The following is a 16,347-nucleotide window of genomic DNA, read 5'->3' on the forward strand; positions in this document are numbered from 1 at the left end:
ATATTGATTTTGAGTACTTGTACTATATTAACACTAATACCTAAGCCTGATGATTATGAGTTTTGAAAAATAAGTTTATTATACAAATAAATATGCATATGGTTCAGTTAATAGTTTTATTTTAAAATAATCTAAAAAAAAAGGTGAATGGGAATTTGTTGTCATAGAATTAGATTATTCTTGAAATTCAAGGTGAAATAATTTTGTAAGTGTACAGTCCTGCATGATAATATGTAATACTAACATAAATGTCCAAACACCTTCTAAACTAAAAACTCTCGTTTTTCTATTTACGAATACACATTGATTAAAATTTTCTCCTCCAAGCATGCAATGTATGACAGGAGATACAACCTTGTGTAAGCCGCTGTAACAATATACAGCATTGGAATTTTATTTTCTCATTAAACTGTTTTAAAATGGGTTAGGATTCATTTTTTTGACTTGTTATTATTTTTCTGTTAAAAATATGTATGACTAACATATAATCATGTACTCTAAAGAAAGCCATTTTACCATCACTGCCAGCCTCGGTGATTTCTCATCAGGTTGATGAGGAAAAGAAAAGTCAAATCATGTATGAAAACCACTTACATGATATTAGTGTATTTTCTAGTATCCACTGCCTAAGAAAAAACAAACCTACTGTATCTGTGTAAAGATGTTGGTTTAATTAAATGTTTCATTCCTATGTATTTCCACAGAAAACACACAAAAAATCCTGGTCATAGCCTGTATTGCCGTGGGTATTTTCATCCTGATTGTGCTGATAATTTGCTGTGTCTGTTTCAAATTGAAGAAAAGTAAAAAATCCAAAGGAAATCAGGTAGAACCTAATACACTGTTAATGAATAATCTTTATCTGAATCATTAAAACTTGGATGCAATTTCAGAGGGTTTTCTTTCTCAAATAAAAAAATGTTCTTTGTTTTTTGTTTTTTTTGCAGGGCAAGAAAACGAATGCGCTCCGCGAGTTAGATTATTATTAACAACTCAACCACAGTGATCATCAGAAGAGCTTGCAAGAATCTGAAAAGTTACCTTAAACTGGACTCCTATCATTTTATAGATGCTTGTTCTGCGAAATCTTTGTAAATACTTTCTAACAGTGTTGATGCCTAATTTAGGTAAACCATTAAAAGTTTGTTTAATGATAAGACTCAATATTAATTTGGTGTAAATTATTTTGTGTATTCAGCTCTGTCTTACGCAGAACATTTGAAATTGTAAAATAATAAGTAATGCTCATGCATAGACCCATTTCTAATTGGACTAATGATGAACTGAGATTTTGGAAAATATTCTTGGACTATTATCTGTGTATCAATTACTGTAAACAGCATATCTAGAGCATCGAAACTTGTCCCAGAAACATTTCCTGTTATGACTTGTTTTCCTTTATAATATTATTATTGAGGTTGCAAGCCTTTGTAATAATAATTTGATAAAAGTCCTAATTACTTGACAGTTTGTTACAAAAGACACAGAAACATCTCTGGTTTAGTGTTTTCTTGATAAAGAGACAAAATGGTCGTTGAGATTGCTAAATTCATATTCAAAGCAATTAATGGTTTAAATAATGTTTTCTTGTGGTTTATTTCCTCACAGAACTTCTTTTTCTACTTATGGTTATACAGTAGTCTTTATTGTGGGGGTGGTATCTTTCTGATTGTGTGCTGATTGTAATCTGTCATGTGCAAAAACAATTTTGCTTTCTTTTTATTTTATCATAAAGATTTTTCTTTGGTAAGACTTGACTAACAGTCAATATAATGTTTAATTCTAGTTGTAGTTTCTAAATGAGAAAATGTATTTTTTGATCTATATTAATTAAATTCAATTACGTTTATTTATATAGCACCAATTCACAACATATGTCATCTCAAGGCACTTTACAGAGACAATTCAAACACATCATACAGTCAGACTGATTCAAAGTTTATTATTTAAAGAAAACCATCTAATTTTATTGACTCATTGACTCAACAACAGAGCGAACCAGGCTCAGTGCGAGCGACCATCTGCCGCGGACAATTGGGGGTCAAGGAGACAGAAGCAGACATACAGAAAGAGGCAGGCAAATTAAAAGGCAACTGCCAAACAGCTCCGAAGGCGGCCCCATCCAGGAAACACACAGCCAGGAAGACAAGTTCCGAACCAGCTCCCATGGCAGAGGGTGAAAGAGAGCACATGGAGTTAGTCACAGTTAGAGAAACAGAAATACACTGAAAAAAGGCCAAGCTCCATCATCTTTAATCAAAGGTGTTGATGGCAGTAGCAAAGCTGATATTTGGTGTGATGGTGAGCAAAAACAGGAACAGATCAGATGAAGCTACTATAATGAGAAAAAGCAGAGAGAGCATAATGTTAGAAATTAAACTAACAAATATTACAGAATGAGAGAATAGATATAGAATAAAGGGTAATGGTGAAAAGGGGTCCATATGTCCTCCAGCAGTCTAAGCCTATAGCAGCATCACTAGAGGTAGCTCAGGATAACCTGAGCCACTCTAACTATAAGCTTTATCAAAAAGGAAAGTTTTAAGCCTACCCTTAAAAGTAGACAGGGTGTCTGCCTCAATGACTAAAACTGGTAGTTGGTTCCACAGGAGAGGAGGCTATTATCCTAAATAAATAGTTTTCTATTATTAAAGTTTTTATTTTTCCATGGGGCCATGTTGTCCAAGGCATTACACAGGGAACTCGTAACCCCATAATCAAAATCATCAATTTGTGAAGGGGAAAAGATTAAAGGTTTTCCTCTGCAGTATTGTTCAGTGATATAAAGGAGAGAGAGAACAAATTCTTTAAAATATATATCTGCATTATCAGATGATTATCTGATAAAGTGAAAACTTATTTTGGGGGAGGAGAACTCAGTTATTAAATCATGGTCAGAGGGCAGGGTTATGAGGAGGTACTACTATTCCTTTGCATTCAGTGCCATATGTCAGCACAAGCTCCAAAGTATAAGATGAGAATGTGTGGGACTATTCACATTTTAAACTAAGCTAATAGAGACTAAGATAGCAACAAAGGATGCATTTTAGCTATCACCTTCAGTGTCAGCATGGATGTTAAAATCCCCCACTATAATTGCCTTGTTAGTATTTAACAACAAATAAGATAGGAATCCAGAAAACTCATCTTAAAATTCAGAGTAAGGACTTGGTAGATGATGCAAAGAGGTTTTGTTGCTTTGCAATTTGGATGAGGTAAACTAAGGGTTACCTGTTCAAAAAAGTTGAATTTATTACTGACTTTGGAGTAATCCGTTAGTTAGACTGAAAGATTGTTGCCACTCCTCCTCCTTGCCCAGAATTTCTGGGTATGTGAACATTTAAATAACTAGAGGAAGTTATCTCATTTATGCTCACATAATCCTCTTCCTGCAGCCAAGTTTCTGTAAGACAACCTAAATCAACTTGATTATCACAAATCAAGTCATTAACAAACAGACTTTTTGAAGAAAAGGATTTATGTTAAATAAACCACATTTAATAGTTTTATTTTTTGATTATTTTCTAATTTATTTGAATTTGGTCATAGTGCAGACACTGGGTAAGCTGCAGGGAAGTGTGCTAAACTTTGACTCTGCTTCCTGGTCTGCACTCTGGGTTTTGAATGTCAGAACTAGTAGTTTAACCCTGTTATGCCATGATCATGGTTTTTGGACATTAGGAACCAGCATCCATATTCCATCTTGACATGATGAGCAGATAAGAAGCCACAGCTTTCGTAAATAAACAGCTGTGGAATCTCTGCAACCCCCCCTTTTCAGCCAATGCCTCAAAAAGCAGTCACAGCAACTTCCACAGAGGTGTGACTTGCCAGCCCCCTCTGTGTGAGGGCAGAGAAAAGCACAGACAACATAGGATTCTCTCTCTTTTCCTGCTCTCTTACCCTTGAAGCTTGGGTCCGCTTCGGCGGGATCTCCGTCAAGATGGAGATCCAAGACCAAGGGGACCCAAATCTCCATCATCAAGGATAGGTCAAAACCAAACTCCTGCAAAACAGACCTTTTGCAACACATTTCTATTGTGTTTCAGAACTTACAAAGCCAGACTGGATTAGAAAGCCTGACTTGATAAGCCACTAAGACAAAGAGGACCTCTACTGTGACCCACTGAGACAGAGAGAGCCTGCCTTGCTGTTAGCTGCCTGCTAAGCTGCTGGATGAACCTCAAGCCTTCCAATGGACATGGACAAAAAGGTTTGCAGGTCTGGCATAATTAGGGACAGAACAGACAATATGTCTTTTGATGATATTGATCATTTCATGTGTTTTTAGAAACATTTTTGAGCTGTTGTTGAAGCTTAGACAAGCTTTATTTCACTAAGGGTTAAACACTGATATAACATTAGTGTTCAGGTGTTCCTCATATGCTCATTGCATTTACCAATTACCAAGTATGACCGAGAGTCATTTAGTGGAATCCTGATGTCTATTTGCTACTAGCCATTTCAAAGAGGGTAAAGAATAATTTGACTAAAGGTTATTAGTTCTTGATTAAGCAATTAATTAATAAAACATTACACTGTATTTGGCCAAATAATGTTTATTCACCTCATTGATTTGCATTGTGAATTGGTCTGAAAACATTTAAATTTCTCTAAATTAGTGAAAAGCTAATTTGATCATATCCCAAATTCTTCCAGATAAACTTTGGTTTTCAAACACAAAATGTACCTTAAACTGTACTATGGTTTTCAACCAGGTTTCCCCTTCCTCTTTATACATAGTAGTGTAGATTAGTTGAGTTTCACTAGTTTTAGTTAAGAGTGTTAAACTAGACGAAATATGTTTGACTTGGAGCTGAAAGATTTTTGATAATAAACGTATATTTTTTTAACAAAAGTTGTGGTGAATTTATTCCATGTATGTGCAGAATTAACTGTTTGTTCATGATTAGTGCTCGAATCACTCTTTCATTTATTGTTCAAACACAAAGCTAGTAGGGTGTGTGTTCATAAACAATAGATAACACCCGAAATTCCCACCCCTCCCAGGTAGGGCAATAAACATCTTAAAGTATCAGGCTGGGAATTGAATAGAACATAAAATCACAACAACGCAAAGATGTGTTTTCTAAAAACTAACTTTAAAAATTAATATTCTAACTATTAGTTTTTTTTTTCTTTCTCCCAAATAATGTTAAAGTGGAACTGTTTCAGTAAATTCATGCTTTTAGAATAATTTTAGTTGTGAAACAGCCAGACAGTGACTAAGAGGAACAAGACAATGAAAGAAAATGCAAATGAAAGAAAGAAATGTCCCATGTTGACACGTTTAGTTGATTTCATTTCCCTTTGTTTAACGCAAAACCACCTTTACAACCTTTTTTTAATTATATGGTATAACTAGCATATGGTGCTTTGAATATTTAGACTTTTAAAGAAAACATCATAGACAATTTGTCTTGTTATTTGATTTTTAAAAACAAACACCTTATTTAGGACTGACCAATTAACAATTTAACTCATTATATAAATGTTTAACAAAATGCGATTAATGTTTCAGTTTGAAAGCTATCTTTAAATTAGAGCTGTCATTCTATACTGTAAGTCAGTTGCTCTAACAGGTGTGGGCAATGTCGCTCCTCAAGTGGCAGTTTGCAGCAGCTTCTGTATGCTTTTGCAAACACACCTTAAACATAAGGCAAAATTACCTCATTGGCATGTCTGTAAGTTTAGCAGAGGTCCGGCCATTAATCGTTCATTTGTTTCAGGTGTGTTGAAGAAGGGATGCGTGCGTTTTCTGAGGAATCCCAAACGCACTGACCACTTCTCTAAAAAAGGTGGCTGTGCTATTTTTGCAGCATACAGCTCTATCCACATCAGTCTAGAACAATGCAAAATGTTCAGGTACTCTGTTGATGAAAAGCATGGAAATAGATGCCGTTGCAGAAGAAGATAACGGGTCTAGAACTGCGGTTCTGAATATGAGGGTGTGAAACTGCGTTTTTCAGGTCTGCAGAGGTATACTTCTCCTGTTGAATAACACACAGGGTGAGGTGGAGAGCTTGATGGGTCTACTTGTCTCCCATCAGCTCAGCCGTCTTGTGTTGGAATTCACCTGATAGCATTCTTGTGCCTTTGGGTAAGGTGGAGGTCTCTCAACGCTGTTTCAGCCTATGGACTGAGCAAGGAAGGGGGTTCCAGGCCATTAAATGCCTCTTTTCCATCTGTAACTGATCTTTTCAGGTAGGGTCAGTTCAATTTGGATTTATTCCTTTTCTTTTTACAATAAAATAGTATCTCAGTGGGGGCGGGATCTTCACTAGCAAGGCAGCCCTGCAGTCAGGAGTAATATAGTTTGCAGATACACCGCAACAACAGCCTGCTCCATTTATGGCTGTTGTCAGCTTCAGAGAGAGAAGAACAGCTTGATAAAGCAACAAGGATATGTAAAGGATAGAGAGAAGCAGTGCAGTATGAAGGATATGAGCTACAGCACATGTAAAGATAAACTAAGGCTTTCTACAGCAGAACTGAATCTATTTAGAGAGAATAAACATTTGGATAACAGTGTGGACAAATGCATAGTTATATATTCATTCCTTTGCCTCAGTAACTGTACATGATTAACACAATGATGACTATTCAGCTGCTCTCCTAGGGTAATCTGTACAGTGTCCCTCTATAGAAACATGAGAGTATACATTTTATATCACTAGAAAAAAACTTTATCAAGTTAAACTGATAATCAAATTACTGATTATTTAAAATATATATAGATATACCCTAAATAATCTGAATTTGTAAAGGTAATTGTATAAAATTGTATACAAAGCATTGCCTGAAATATTTTCCTTCAATTTAAGATGTTGCTAAAGGTGCTGCATGTATAGAGCTCAGAATATTCAAAACTGATGAACATAGAAATCAAGCAAGTCAAGTTCAGGACATTAGCATTAGTCATACATAGTACAAGTGATGAAATGCATTATTGTTAAACTACATGAGGTGGATTATGCCTGTATGTCTTGTCAACCAAAGGAGTACAGCTCCTAGCAGTGGCTAGGAATATCAGGAGGTCACTGGGGAGCATACTCCTTACTGGTCCTAGCTACTTCTTGACTGGTGGTAGTATTTGGACGGCACTTATTATGGTGCTTACTGATGCACTTCTGTGTCATGGCTTCAGTGTCCTTACAGATTTTAAGGGTATTTGCATTGAGACTAAATTGACTCTAACCCTGGTTCTAACCAATATTAAGTTCACTGGGTCAATTGCTATAGTAACTGAGTAAAACTCAGAGCCAGTCACTTTATGAAATCCAAATAATAATAGATTTAGGCAAATAATTCCAGTTTAGGAACAAAGCCAGTTTTATAAAACACCCATCTGGTCATTGCTTTCCCTATAGTCTTTAGCCCCATAGTGTCTATTTGGGCCATGGAACAGACTGGCAAACTGTCCAGGGTGTACCCGACCTTTCACCCATAATCTGCTTTAGACCCATGACACCATGACCCTGACAGATAGGTGGGAGAAGATGGATGGAGTTTTAGTTGAGGTGATTGACATTCAACCTTATTTTCTTGGAACCAAAAGCAACAACCCTTTGCTTCTCTACATCAAAGTGGATCCAGATACTCTCGATAATTAGAGAGGGATCATTCAGATGTTGCATTAATGTGTTTATGCATGATGCATAAACTCCATACTGTTGTTTTGTAAGAAATTCATTAAAAATTCTTGGATCAAAACATTGATATTTTGATAACAAAATCCAAAATTGTAACCAAGCAAAGAATGGTACAATAGATGGCATTTTGAGAAGAGGAGTACTAAGAAACAAATAAACATGAACTGGGAGAATGACTGAGAAAAAAGTACAGTTAAGTTAAATACTAATACAGAGCACATTTAAATACATTAAAAAGGACCACTAAGGACATCTAGAGGAAACAACAAGCACTACAGAAATAGAAAACACCTCAACTGAATAACATTGATATGATTATCTATAAAAACCGCTCAGAAGGTCCAGAAAACACAAAAAGTAAAGCGTAAAAACCTAACTAGAATATAAAGGTATTCTACATTTATGTTATTATAAATAAATAATACAGTTTGGTAAAAAAGGTCATGCAGATTGAAGGCCTAATTTTGAGGAACATTACTGGTACATTTTTTTCTACTCTTCTTTCAAAAACACTGTGGATGTTACCTTTCACTGGATCCTGCATAGCTCACTAGTTCACAGAGACCAACAAACATGCACATACATGCTTCTACGTCATTAACCTAACATACAGTATATGTCTTTGGTATGTGCAAAGAATATAGCACCCAATAAATACCCGCACTTGTAAAGAAGGAACTTTCACTTAGAAAGGAAGGGTCCAAACTGAGATTCAACCACAGAACCTTCTTCCTGTTAGAAAACAGTGCTTCACTCAGCATATAAAATGTGAAGATGCCTCATGTTTTTTTCTTTTTAATTCAAGCCTTGTAAAAATACAGCAAACATCTTTTACATCTGCTTCAGCAAAACAACAACCTTTAGAAGATTTCCTCTACAGTCAAACTGTGGGAAACTGGTTGTTTTTTCTCAGTAACTAAGTAGAAAAGACGTACTACTTAGTGAAGGGGAGGTGTTCCGTCTTAGGCTGAGAAGTGACCACGCTCGCCTCACTTCCTTTTTCATCTTTGCGCCCACGGCTTCTGTTCTCAGGCTGATTACTAACAGGAACCATTTTTAAGTGTTCAGGGTAGTTTACCTGTACAAAGCAGCATCACAGCTGCTGTGAAGACATGAAAGCTGTTGTTGGACTGTTGATGGTCCTTCTTGAAGTATCACATGGTAAGTTCTTTAGGATTAAATTTTTATTTCATCTTCAAAAGTCAGTAACTTTGAAGACAAGTGTTCTTTGTAAAGGAAATCAACAAAGATCTATATCTATGACTGATTCTGGTAAATAAGATGATTACATAAATATTTTTGGCTCTAAAATACCTGTTTCAAACTAGTACAGTAGTTGTCTCATTCAAATTAATCATTTAAAAGAAACATCCTCCTCTGTGCTCTATGTTCTGGAAACTGTAGGCTTGCTTCAGAAAACTTTTTTTTTCCACAGACAAGCTGCAACTAGGTCTCATTGCTTTTGATCTTAGTTACTAAAGGGTAAAAAAAACTTTGTTCTTTTAGCTTTTTGTTTCTAAATTTGCAGCGCTGGAAAGCAACTGTGATGGGCGAAAGGATAGAGCTAGGTGCTACGGAGCTTTGGGGGGAACTATGGCCCTCCAGCTGATGAATGATGCCTCAGAAATAAGCAGATTCACCTGGACAAAGGAAGCATCAATGGCTAATCAGTCAACTGAAAATATTCTTTATATCAAAAACAATGTGATTATTTACAATTCTATGAGCAGCAGATCTGTCTTCATTCTTGGAAATGGAACCCTCAAGATCAGTAACCTCAGCAGAAATGACAGCGGTAAATATACACTTGAGATATTTGATTCCAATGGCAAGAAAAACGGCACTCAGACCCTACATCTATTTGTTCAAGGTAAATCTTACTTTATTTAAGAATTTTTTTCCTAGTAATGAAGATTGATAAAAGCAATGTTTAAACATTTAATATTCTGATACCCTTCCTGTTTTAAGACCTACGGAAACATATTATTCCGTTCAATTTTTTCTATCTATATGTGTCTCTATCAGCTCCTGTGTCTTCTGTGCGTATCATCTCAAAGTGTGTGTCCCAGGGACTGATCAGGGCGTCCTGTCTCTCTGAGGTTGGCGACAGTCCAATGTACTCCTGGAATCTGGATGAGCTCATTCTGGACAGAAATACGGAAAATAGCACCATTATTCTGCGGCAAAACATCTCAGGATACCTGGTCTGCACAGCTAGGAATCACATCAGTAATGTTTCCAAAGGAGAGATGTTATCTGTCTGCCAAGGTCAGTCAAGGAGTAAGTTTTCTTTATAGATAATGTCTTCCTCCCACAGTACTACATTACAAAATCCCCCCAAAAAACAAACAAAAAAAAGAAATTGTTACCCCAGAAGGAGTGCATGCATATGTAGTAGCTGCAGTGTCTAATGTTTAGCCTGGCCATGCTTAGTTAGACAGAGTTTTAACATTCATGTAGTCTGCTATATGCATTCTTCCATATTAGGCATAAAACCCTTGAGCGCTAGAAAGACGACCAGGAACTAAGAGTAAGAGTAGAGTAAGATCTGATCATTTAATGCTCAGAGGCTAACCTAATAGAAAGTTAACAGTTTTTATAATTTTTCTTTAGACTGTTGTTAAACAAGTAATGTGAATTCTGCTCCATTAATCTTTAGTTGTGGATTTTTACTGCTTTTTAGATTGTAGTCACTGTGTCAGGCACTCATAGGTGGTGTGACTTTTGTGGTTTTTAGCTTCCTCAGAGATGGTGGATAGTGCACTTGTTAAAAGCCTGTGTGAACAAGTGGCAAGACATGTCTCTAATGTTGGATCTATGTTTTATCTTAACCGACACTAGACATATTTCCTAGTCCTAGGTTAACCACTAGTTTGCTAAGTCGACACCTAACCACACATTCTATTTGTATTTTCTTTTTTAAACAGATAGCTTGTAACGAATGAACACTTACAGTTTGTCATACTTTAAAGCTTGTATTGTGTTTATTATCAGATACAGGTTTCCCGAGAAAGGAAATAATTGACCAATCTTAGCATTGAATTGAAATCTACCCAACTGTTAAACAGCAGGAAATAATTGGAATTTAAAATGAAACTGTCAATAAGACTGAATTTAATGAACTGACATATTTCCGAGGGGATTGGATGCCTGTACATTTTAAGTGATGAAAATGTGGGAACATTGAGGTCAGCTGCTTGAGTGCTACTTAATATTGTTTCCATACATAAAGCATTGACAGTGTGTGGAAACACACTTGTTCAATAATAGTGTCTGCAGTAAACACACTACAGCAATTAAAATCAACCAGTTTCAGTCATTCAATTCAATTCAATTCAGTTTATTTATATAGCGCCAAATTCACAACACATGTCATCTCAAGGCACTTTACAGTTCAACCAGATCATACAGTCAAATTGATACAAAGTTTTCTATCTAAGGAAAACCAGTTGATTGCATTGACTCATTGACTCAAATACAATCCCCCACACTAAGCATGCTTGTAGCGACAGTGGAGAGGAAAAACTCCCTTTTAACAGGAAGAAACCTCCAGCAGAACCAGGCTCAGTGTGAGCGGCCATCTGCCGAGGCCGACTGGGGTTCAAGGAGACAGAAGCAGAGATACAAAAAGCAGCTGTAAAAGGCGGCCCCGTCCAGGAAACACACAGCCAGGCAGACGAGCTCCAAGGCAGCTCCCATGCCAGAGGACGAAGAGAGCACATCCACTCAGTCAGAGAAACAGGACCACACTGGAAAACAGGCCGATCTCCAACATCTATAAACAAGGGTGTTGATAGAAGCAGCACAGCTGATGTTTCTTTCCAGGATGACGTCACAGCCAAACAGGAACAGACAAGGCATTATGTTGGTTGTGGTTGATGGTTGTGATCAAGTGGAAGAAATAACAGAACAGTCAAAGACAATACTTTCTCCTCCAACCACAAAAAGAAAAAAAAAAATCTGATCAACCTCATGCAGACTTGCTGGTGGCTACTGTTTATGATAAATGAACCCAAAATACCAACATATACAAATAATGGTAACACCTTTGATATAGGGGGGAAGCAAATAGCAAAGAATAAACTGGCCACATCCCATGATGGCTTTGGGGTGTAAAAGTACACAATTTTACAAATAATTCAAAAGATACTGCATGCTCCAAAGTTGACTAGCAAACTCAAAATTAAAACTAACACTTTACCACACAAAACACATGCAAAGGAAAAATTCTGCAAGTAGCAAAATCAACTGCAAGTCAAGAAATGCTGCAAACTAGTGCGACAAGTGCTTTAGACCACTAGGCAGAGATTATTATCAACTCATATGCAGAGACAGTGGTACGAATTAATGTCTGTGGACCAGACCCTCTGCAAAAACACAATCCAGAGGACATCAGGAGTGAAGAACAAAAAGATAAAATTCCTTTCAATAGTTTTCAACACTTAATCTTAGAATCTTGTTTATGTATTTCCTGAGTGCCTGGTCCCAAATGAGATAATACAAGTCTCCCTCAAGTGGTCTGGAGCACAACCATGTGGAGCTAGCAAATTGCTGGTGTTTTTGCTACTTTTCTTGCACATGTTGTTATGTTGGCAGCTGCTCTTTATCTTCCAGGATACAGTTTTTCCCTTTGCATGTGTTTTTTGGGTTTGTCTCATTTTTGTTCTGTTTATTGAGTTTGCAGGACCTTTTGAATTCACTATGAAGTAATGTTTTTACATGGCATTTGCACTCTTTAGTCACTTTGCCCATCCAACACTTTCTAATGATAACACTGGCTTGCAGACAAGGCTGAAGGAATAATGGAAAAGTCAGACCATTACACAACCAGAGGGTGGGATTGGGGTGTATAAGATTTTTGGTTTTGGGTTGATTAGTATAGTTTCCATCTACTCTATTATTACATAGAATTCTTAGAAGTGTTTGACACTTCACTTGTAATTAGTTTTAAAGTCATTTTTTTAAATTTACAGATAAGGGAACTCACTGTGACATTACAGAAGAGGAGTTTGAGTGTTATGGAGCTTTGGGAGGAACTGTCGTCATTCAACTGTTAAACAACACTTCAACAACGCCCAACTACCAATGGAAAAATAAAACAGCAACAATCATAAAGGGTAGAGGGAACAGATTCATCCCAAATTACATTGAGGGGAGATCTCTCTTTCTCCCTGTGTTTGGTACGTTCAGCATCATGAATCTAAGCAGAGCTGATGGTGGTGAATATACCTTGGAAATCTTTGATTCAAATGGAAGGAGAACTGAACAGAGGACTCTTCAGCTAATTGTTCAAGGTAAATGTTTTTTCTCACTGACACACAGATCTTCAGCTAAGTTCTTAGTAATTTCCATAGTATATCAGGTATGTTAGCTCTAATCTGTGCAAGTTTCTGTAAGGACAAATAGATATTTCTCTTTCAGCTCCTGTCTCATCAGTCCAGCTGGTCCCTGAATGTTTGTCTCAGGGACAGATGAAGGTGTCCTGTCTCTCAGAGAAAGGGGACAATCCTCAGTACAGCTGGACATTGGATGGACACAATTTGACAGACTCTGAGCTCCTTTCTGGAAACAATGAAACTAAGGAAATTATCCTGAGGCAGAACATCTCAGGACGTCTGGCCTGCTCAGTTTGGAACCGGTTCAGTTCCCTCTCAAAAGAGGAGACCATATCTACATGTGGTAAGTAGCCATATTGAAAAGAAAATGAGATACCCTGTGAATATTTTAACAGCATAATTGAAACCATGTCTTGTTTTGGCCTCTCCAAGGGTTCATATTTATCAACTGCACTTCCAATGGGACAGAGATATCCAAGTGGGTGTTTGCAAAAACTAACAACCTTTGTGTTGAACCAGCTGCATTCGGTGAGCCAGTTAGTGTAGTTTCCTCCAATAATAATACAATCTTAATTCAAATCTCTGCCGTAAAGATCTGTGTTTTCTTATCTCTCAAACAGACTTGTTGACAGTACTGGCTGTAATACTCCTGGCATTAGTATTTTTCCTAGCTCTCGGAATAGGATTTGTCTGCTTCCAAAAGAAGGGTTATATATACAAAGGTAGTTATCAAAATTCAAAATAAATAAAATCTCTGTTAAATTAGAAGAAAATACCATTTAGTCAGTGGGATTATCTGTAACATGCTTTTTCTCTGTTCTGCAGTGGAGAAAGACAACAGTGAACCAGTTTATGCTGAGGTCCAGGTTGGGCCACAGCAGGATAGGCAAACAGAGGAAAATGCTGAGGACGGGGTGGAGTACAAACGAGTGACATTTACAGAGCATCCTCAGCAGATGGTGTTGACCACAGAAAGTCCTGTATATGCACAAGTCCGTAAAGTTAGATGACCCGTGTAACTTCAATCTACCCTACAAAGACTTTACTACCAAAAACAGATGGACAGAGTTAAGATGGGATCCCAAAGTGTCACAAATTTTAATTTTTCTCTTACTTTTTGGGTCTGCTCAGGTGAAATGGCACCATGGTATTCTAGACTTGAATTTTTATTGGTGCCTTAAGAAGCTTTAGGTGTAGTAGCTTTTAGAAAATGGTTTTGCAAAACATAAGCCCCCTTGGAAATTATTTTCTGGAAGACATACAAGCAGCTGTAAAGGGCACTTTATGGATCATTCTGTGATTTGTATAATTCAAAGACAATCTGTGGTGAGATTACATGTTTTCACTTCTGGAGCATGTTGATCAAAACCTGTAGAGATGGTCTGAAAACAAAATTACAAAATATTTTAGTCCATTTTGCAAAAAAGATGGAAACATCTTCTACGAAGCTAAGTGAACAAATGACTTAAAAGGCAACAAGATATGTATATGGAGTCCATAAGATGACTTGTTTCTGTTATATCAAGATAATTATATTTCAAGATAAAGCTAGGCTCGAACTAGAGGTAAAAGTGCATCCTGGCTTTACAAAGTCCAAGCCAGGCTCCACATCAAGCCAGCTATATCTAATCCAGCTAATTGCAGGTCTGCCGTTTTCTTCAGGAGGTGAATCATAGATTCCTTGATTCAGCAAACAATAGCAGATGGACTAAATGCCTAAACAGCATTAAATACATACTCCATTACCACTTCCCTTAACTAAAACATCACAATTTAAAGATTTATAACAAATTATTTAAAGAAAAACAAACACTGGAAGCCAACATGGTAACAAATGCAGATCATAAAGTTAATACATTTGTAGTGGGTTTTTTGTCCTGTTATTCAGTTTCTCTGTGGTGTTGTGGTTTAAATCTTTGCCTTTAAAGTGGTAGACTTGGGACTGAACTCTGGATACTTCATGAAAAGCATCTAGTGTTAAAATCTTCATTTAACATCAGATATATTTTACCACTTTTTATGTTACAACATTCAAAATCACCTTCATTTGCAACAGGGGGGTTATATCTTAATACATTTAACATTAGGGAATCCTGTATTATACTGTATATAAAAAAGTAATACACCTGTTCCACATTTTCCTTTGTGATGAGCAGTCATATCCATGTTATGTTGACTGATGTACAGTAGTTGATTCTTTGGTGACGGGAAAGCTTATGAAGATGTGCATCTTATCCTTATAATTTTATCGGGGGCAAATACTTTCTCAAGACACTATAATTCAAACCCTACTAAAGTTCCCTGACATTAATCACTTTATATGTTTTCAATATGAAAGTAGTGCTACTCACCTTTCTCTATGTCTTCATCAAAGAGTTTATATTTTATTACAAATATCTGTATTTCAAACCATCATACAAGATTCTAAATAAATTCCTGCTTGTTGGGGATTCATTTCCAATGGTTTGGCCCATAAGTGATTAAAGCCTGGTGTTTCCTAGATAAAGTTATTTAGATCCCAATGCATGAACATGCAGATATAGCAAGCGGTAAAAACAAGAGACATTTCCCTTATAACCTTAAAACATGAGCTAGAATGTCAGTGCACTGATCCCATATGAGTGGGGAAGAGTAAAACCTTTAGAAGGAAAGGAGCAAATCTAAACAGTTAAAAACAATCGCCTCATCCAAACAAACCGCATTATTTGGAATGGATGAAACTGGATGCAAAAACACCCCTATTCTTATTAATCTATAGCATTCTTTCTTGTTTTTTTTCTTCAGCCTTAAATCTGTCAGCTCTTTTCTTTTCACTCAACTGTTTGGGTTACTTTAACAGGGTATCTTAATGTTATGAGCTACCTCATCAATCTGAATGTACAGTCACCTTCTCACTAATGGTTTTAAAGAAACCTTATTAATTGCTGTTGCTGTGCATGTTTTCATCTTTTATGTTGAAATAAAAAACTTAATATGTCAATGACACAGAGAAAGTGGGTTTAAGTGGTGAAGATTCTCAGTCATCCATCATTTGAAATGACTATAGTAATTCAGCATTCTATTATGCAAATAACACCCTAAGCTTAATCAATTAAAAAATAATGAAAAATAATGAGACAAATACTAATTTATTAGCAGGTGTAACGTACAGGATATTGGACCCAGGAAACAGCTCAGACAGGTCAGTGGAATGCAACAGATTTTATTTATAATGGGAGGCACAGGGAGTGTGCAGGCGGCTCTCAGTCAGGAAATACCCTGTGGCGGAGACAACAGGTTAGTGATCAGCAATAAGAGAACTAGAGAGGGACTGAGGCTGGATCACTAACCTGTTACTGGGTCTCAGAGTGGGCGACTGG

At 36.7% G+C, this 16,347-nt stretch overlaps 1 protein-coding gene across 2 annotated transcripts; it reads left to right on the forward strand.

Moving 5' to 3' along the window:
* The first annotated feature begins 8,694 nt into the window (after nucleotides 1-8,694).
* LOC107098622 (contactin-4-like) lies at nucleotides 8,695-15,960 on the forward strand. 2 transcript variants are annotated; one of them, XM_015396394.1, is made up of 7 exons: nucleotides 8,695-8,813; nucleotides 9,181-9,522; nucleotides 9,678-9,932; nucleotides 12,626-12,946; nucleotides 13,074-13,331; nucleotides 13,421-13,710; nucleotides 13,814-15,960. In XM_015396394.1, the coding sequence occupies exons 1-6, from the start codon at nucleotides 8,765-8,767 to the stop codon at nucleotides 13,615-13,617; spliced, it is 1,422 nt and encodes a 473-aa protein (XP_015251880.1). In that variant the 5' UTR covers nucleotides 8,695-8,764; the 3' UTR covers nucleotides 13,618-13,710; nucleotides 13,814-15,960. The 2 variants fall into 2 exon arrangements, with proteins under 2 accessions (XP_015251880.1, XP_015251881.1); XM_015396395.1 differs by having other exon boundaries at nucleotides 9,678-9,920.
* The last annotated feature ends 387 nt before the right edge of the window (nucleotides 15,961-16,347 follow it).

Source organism: Cyprinodon variegatus, unplaced genomic scaffold (genome assembly GCF_000732505.1).
Source record: "Cyprinodon variegatus isolate N-32 unplaced genomic scaffold, C_variegatus-1.0 Scaffold794, whole genome shotgun sequence".
In the NCBI taxonomy this organism is placed as follows: Eukaryota; Metazoa; Chordata; class Actinopteri; order Cyprinodontiformes; family Cyprinodontidae; genus Cyprinodon; species Cyprinodon variegatus.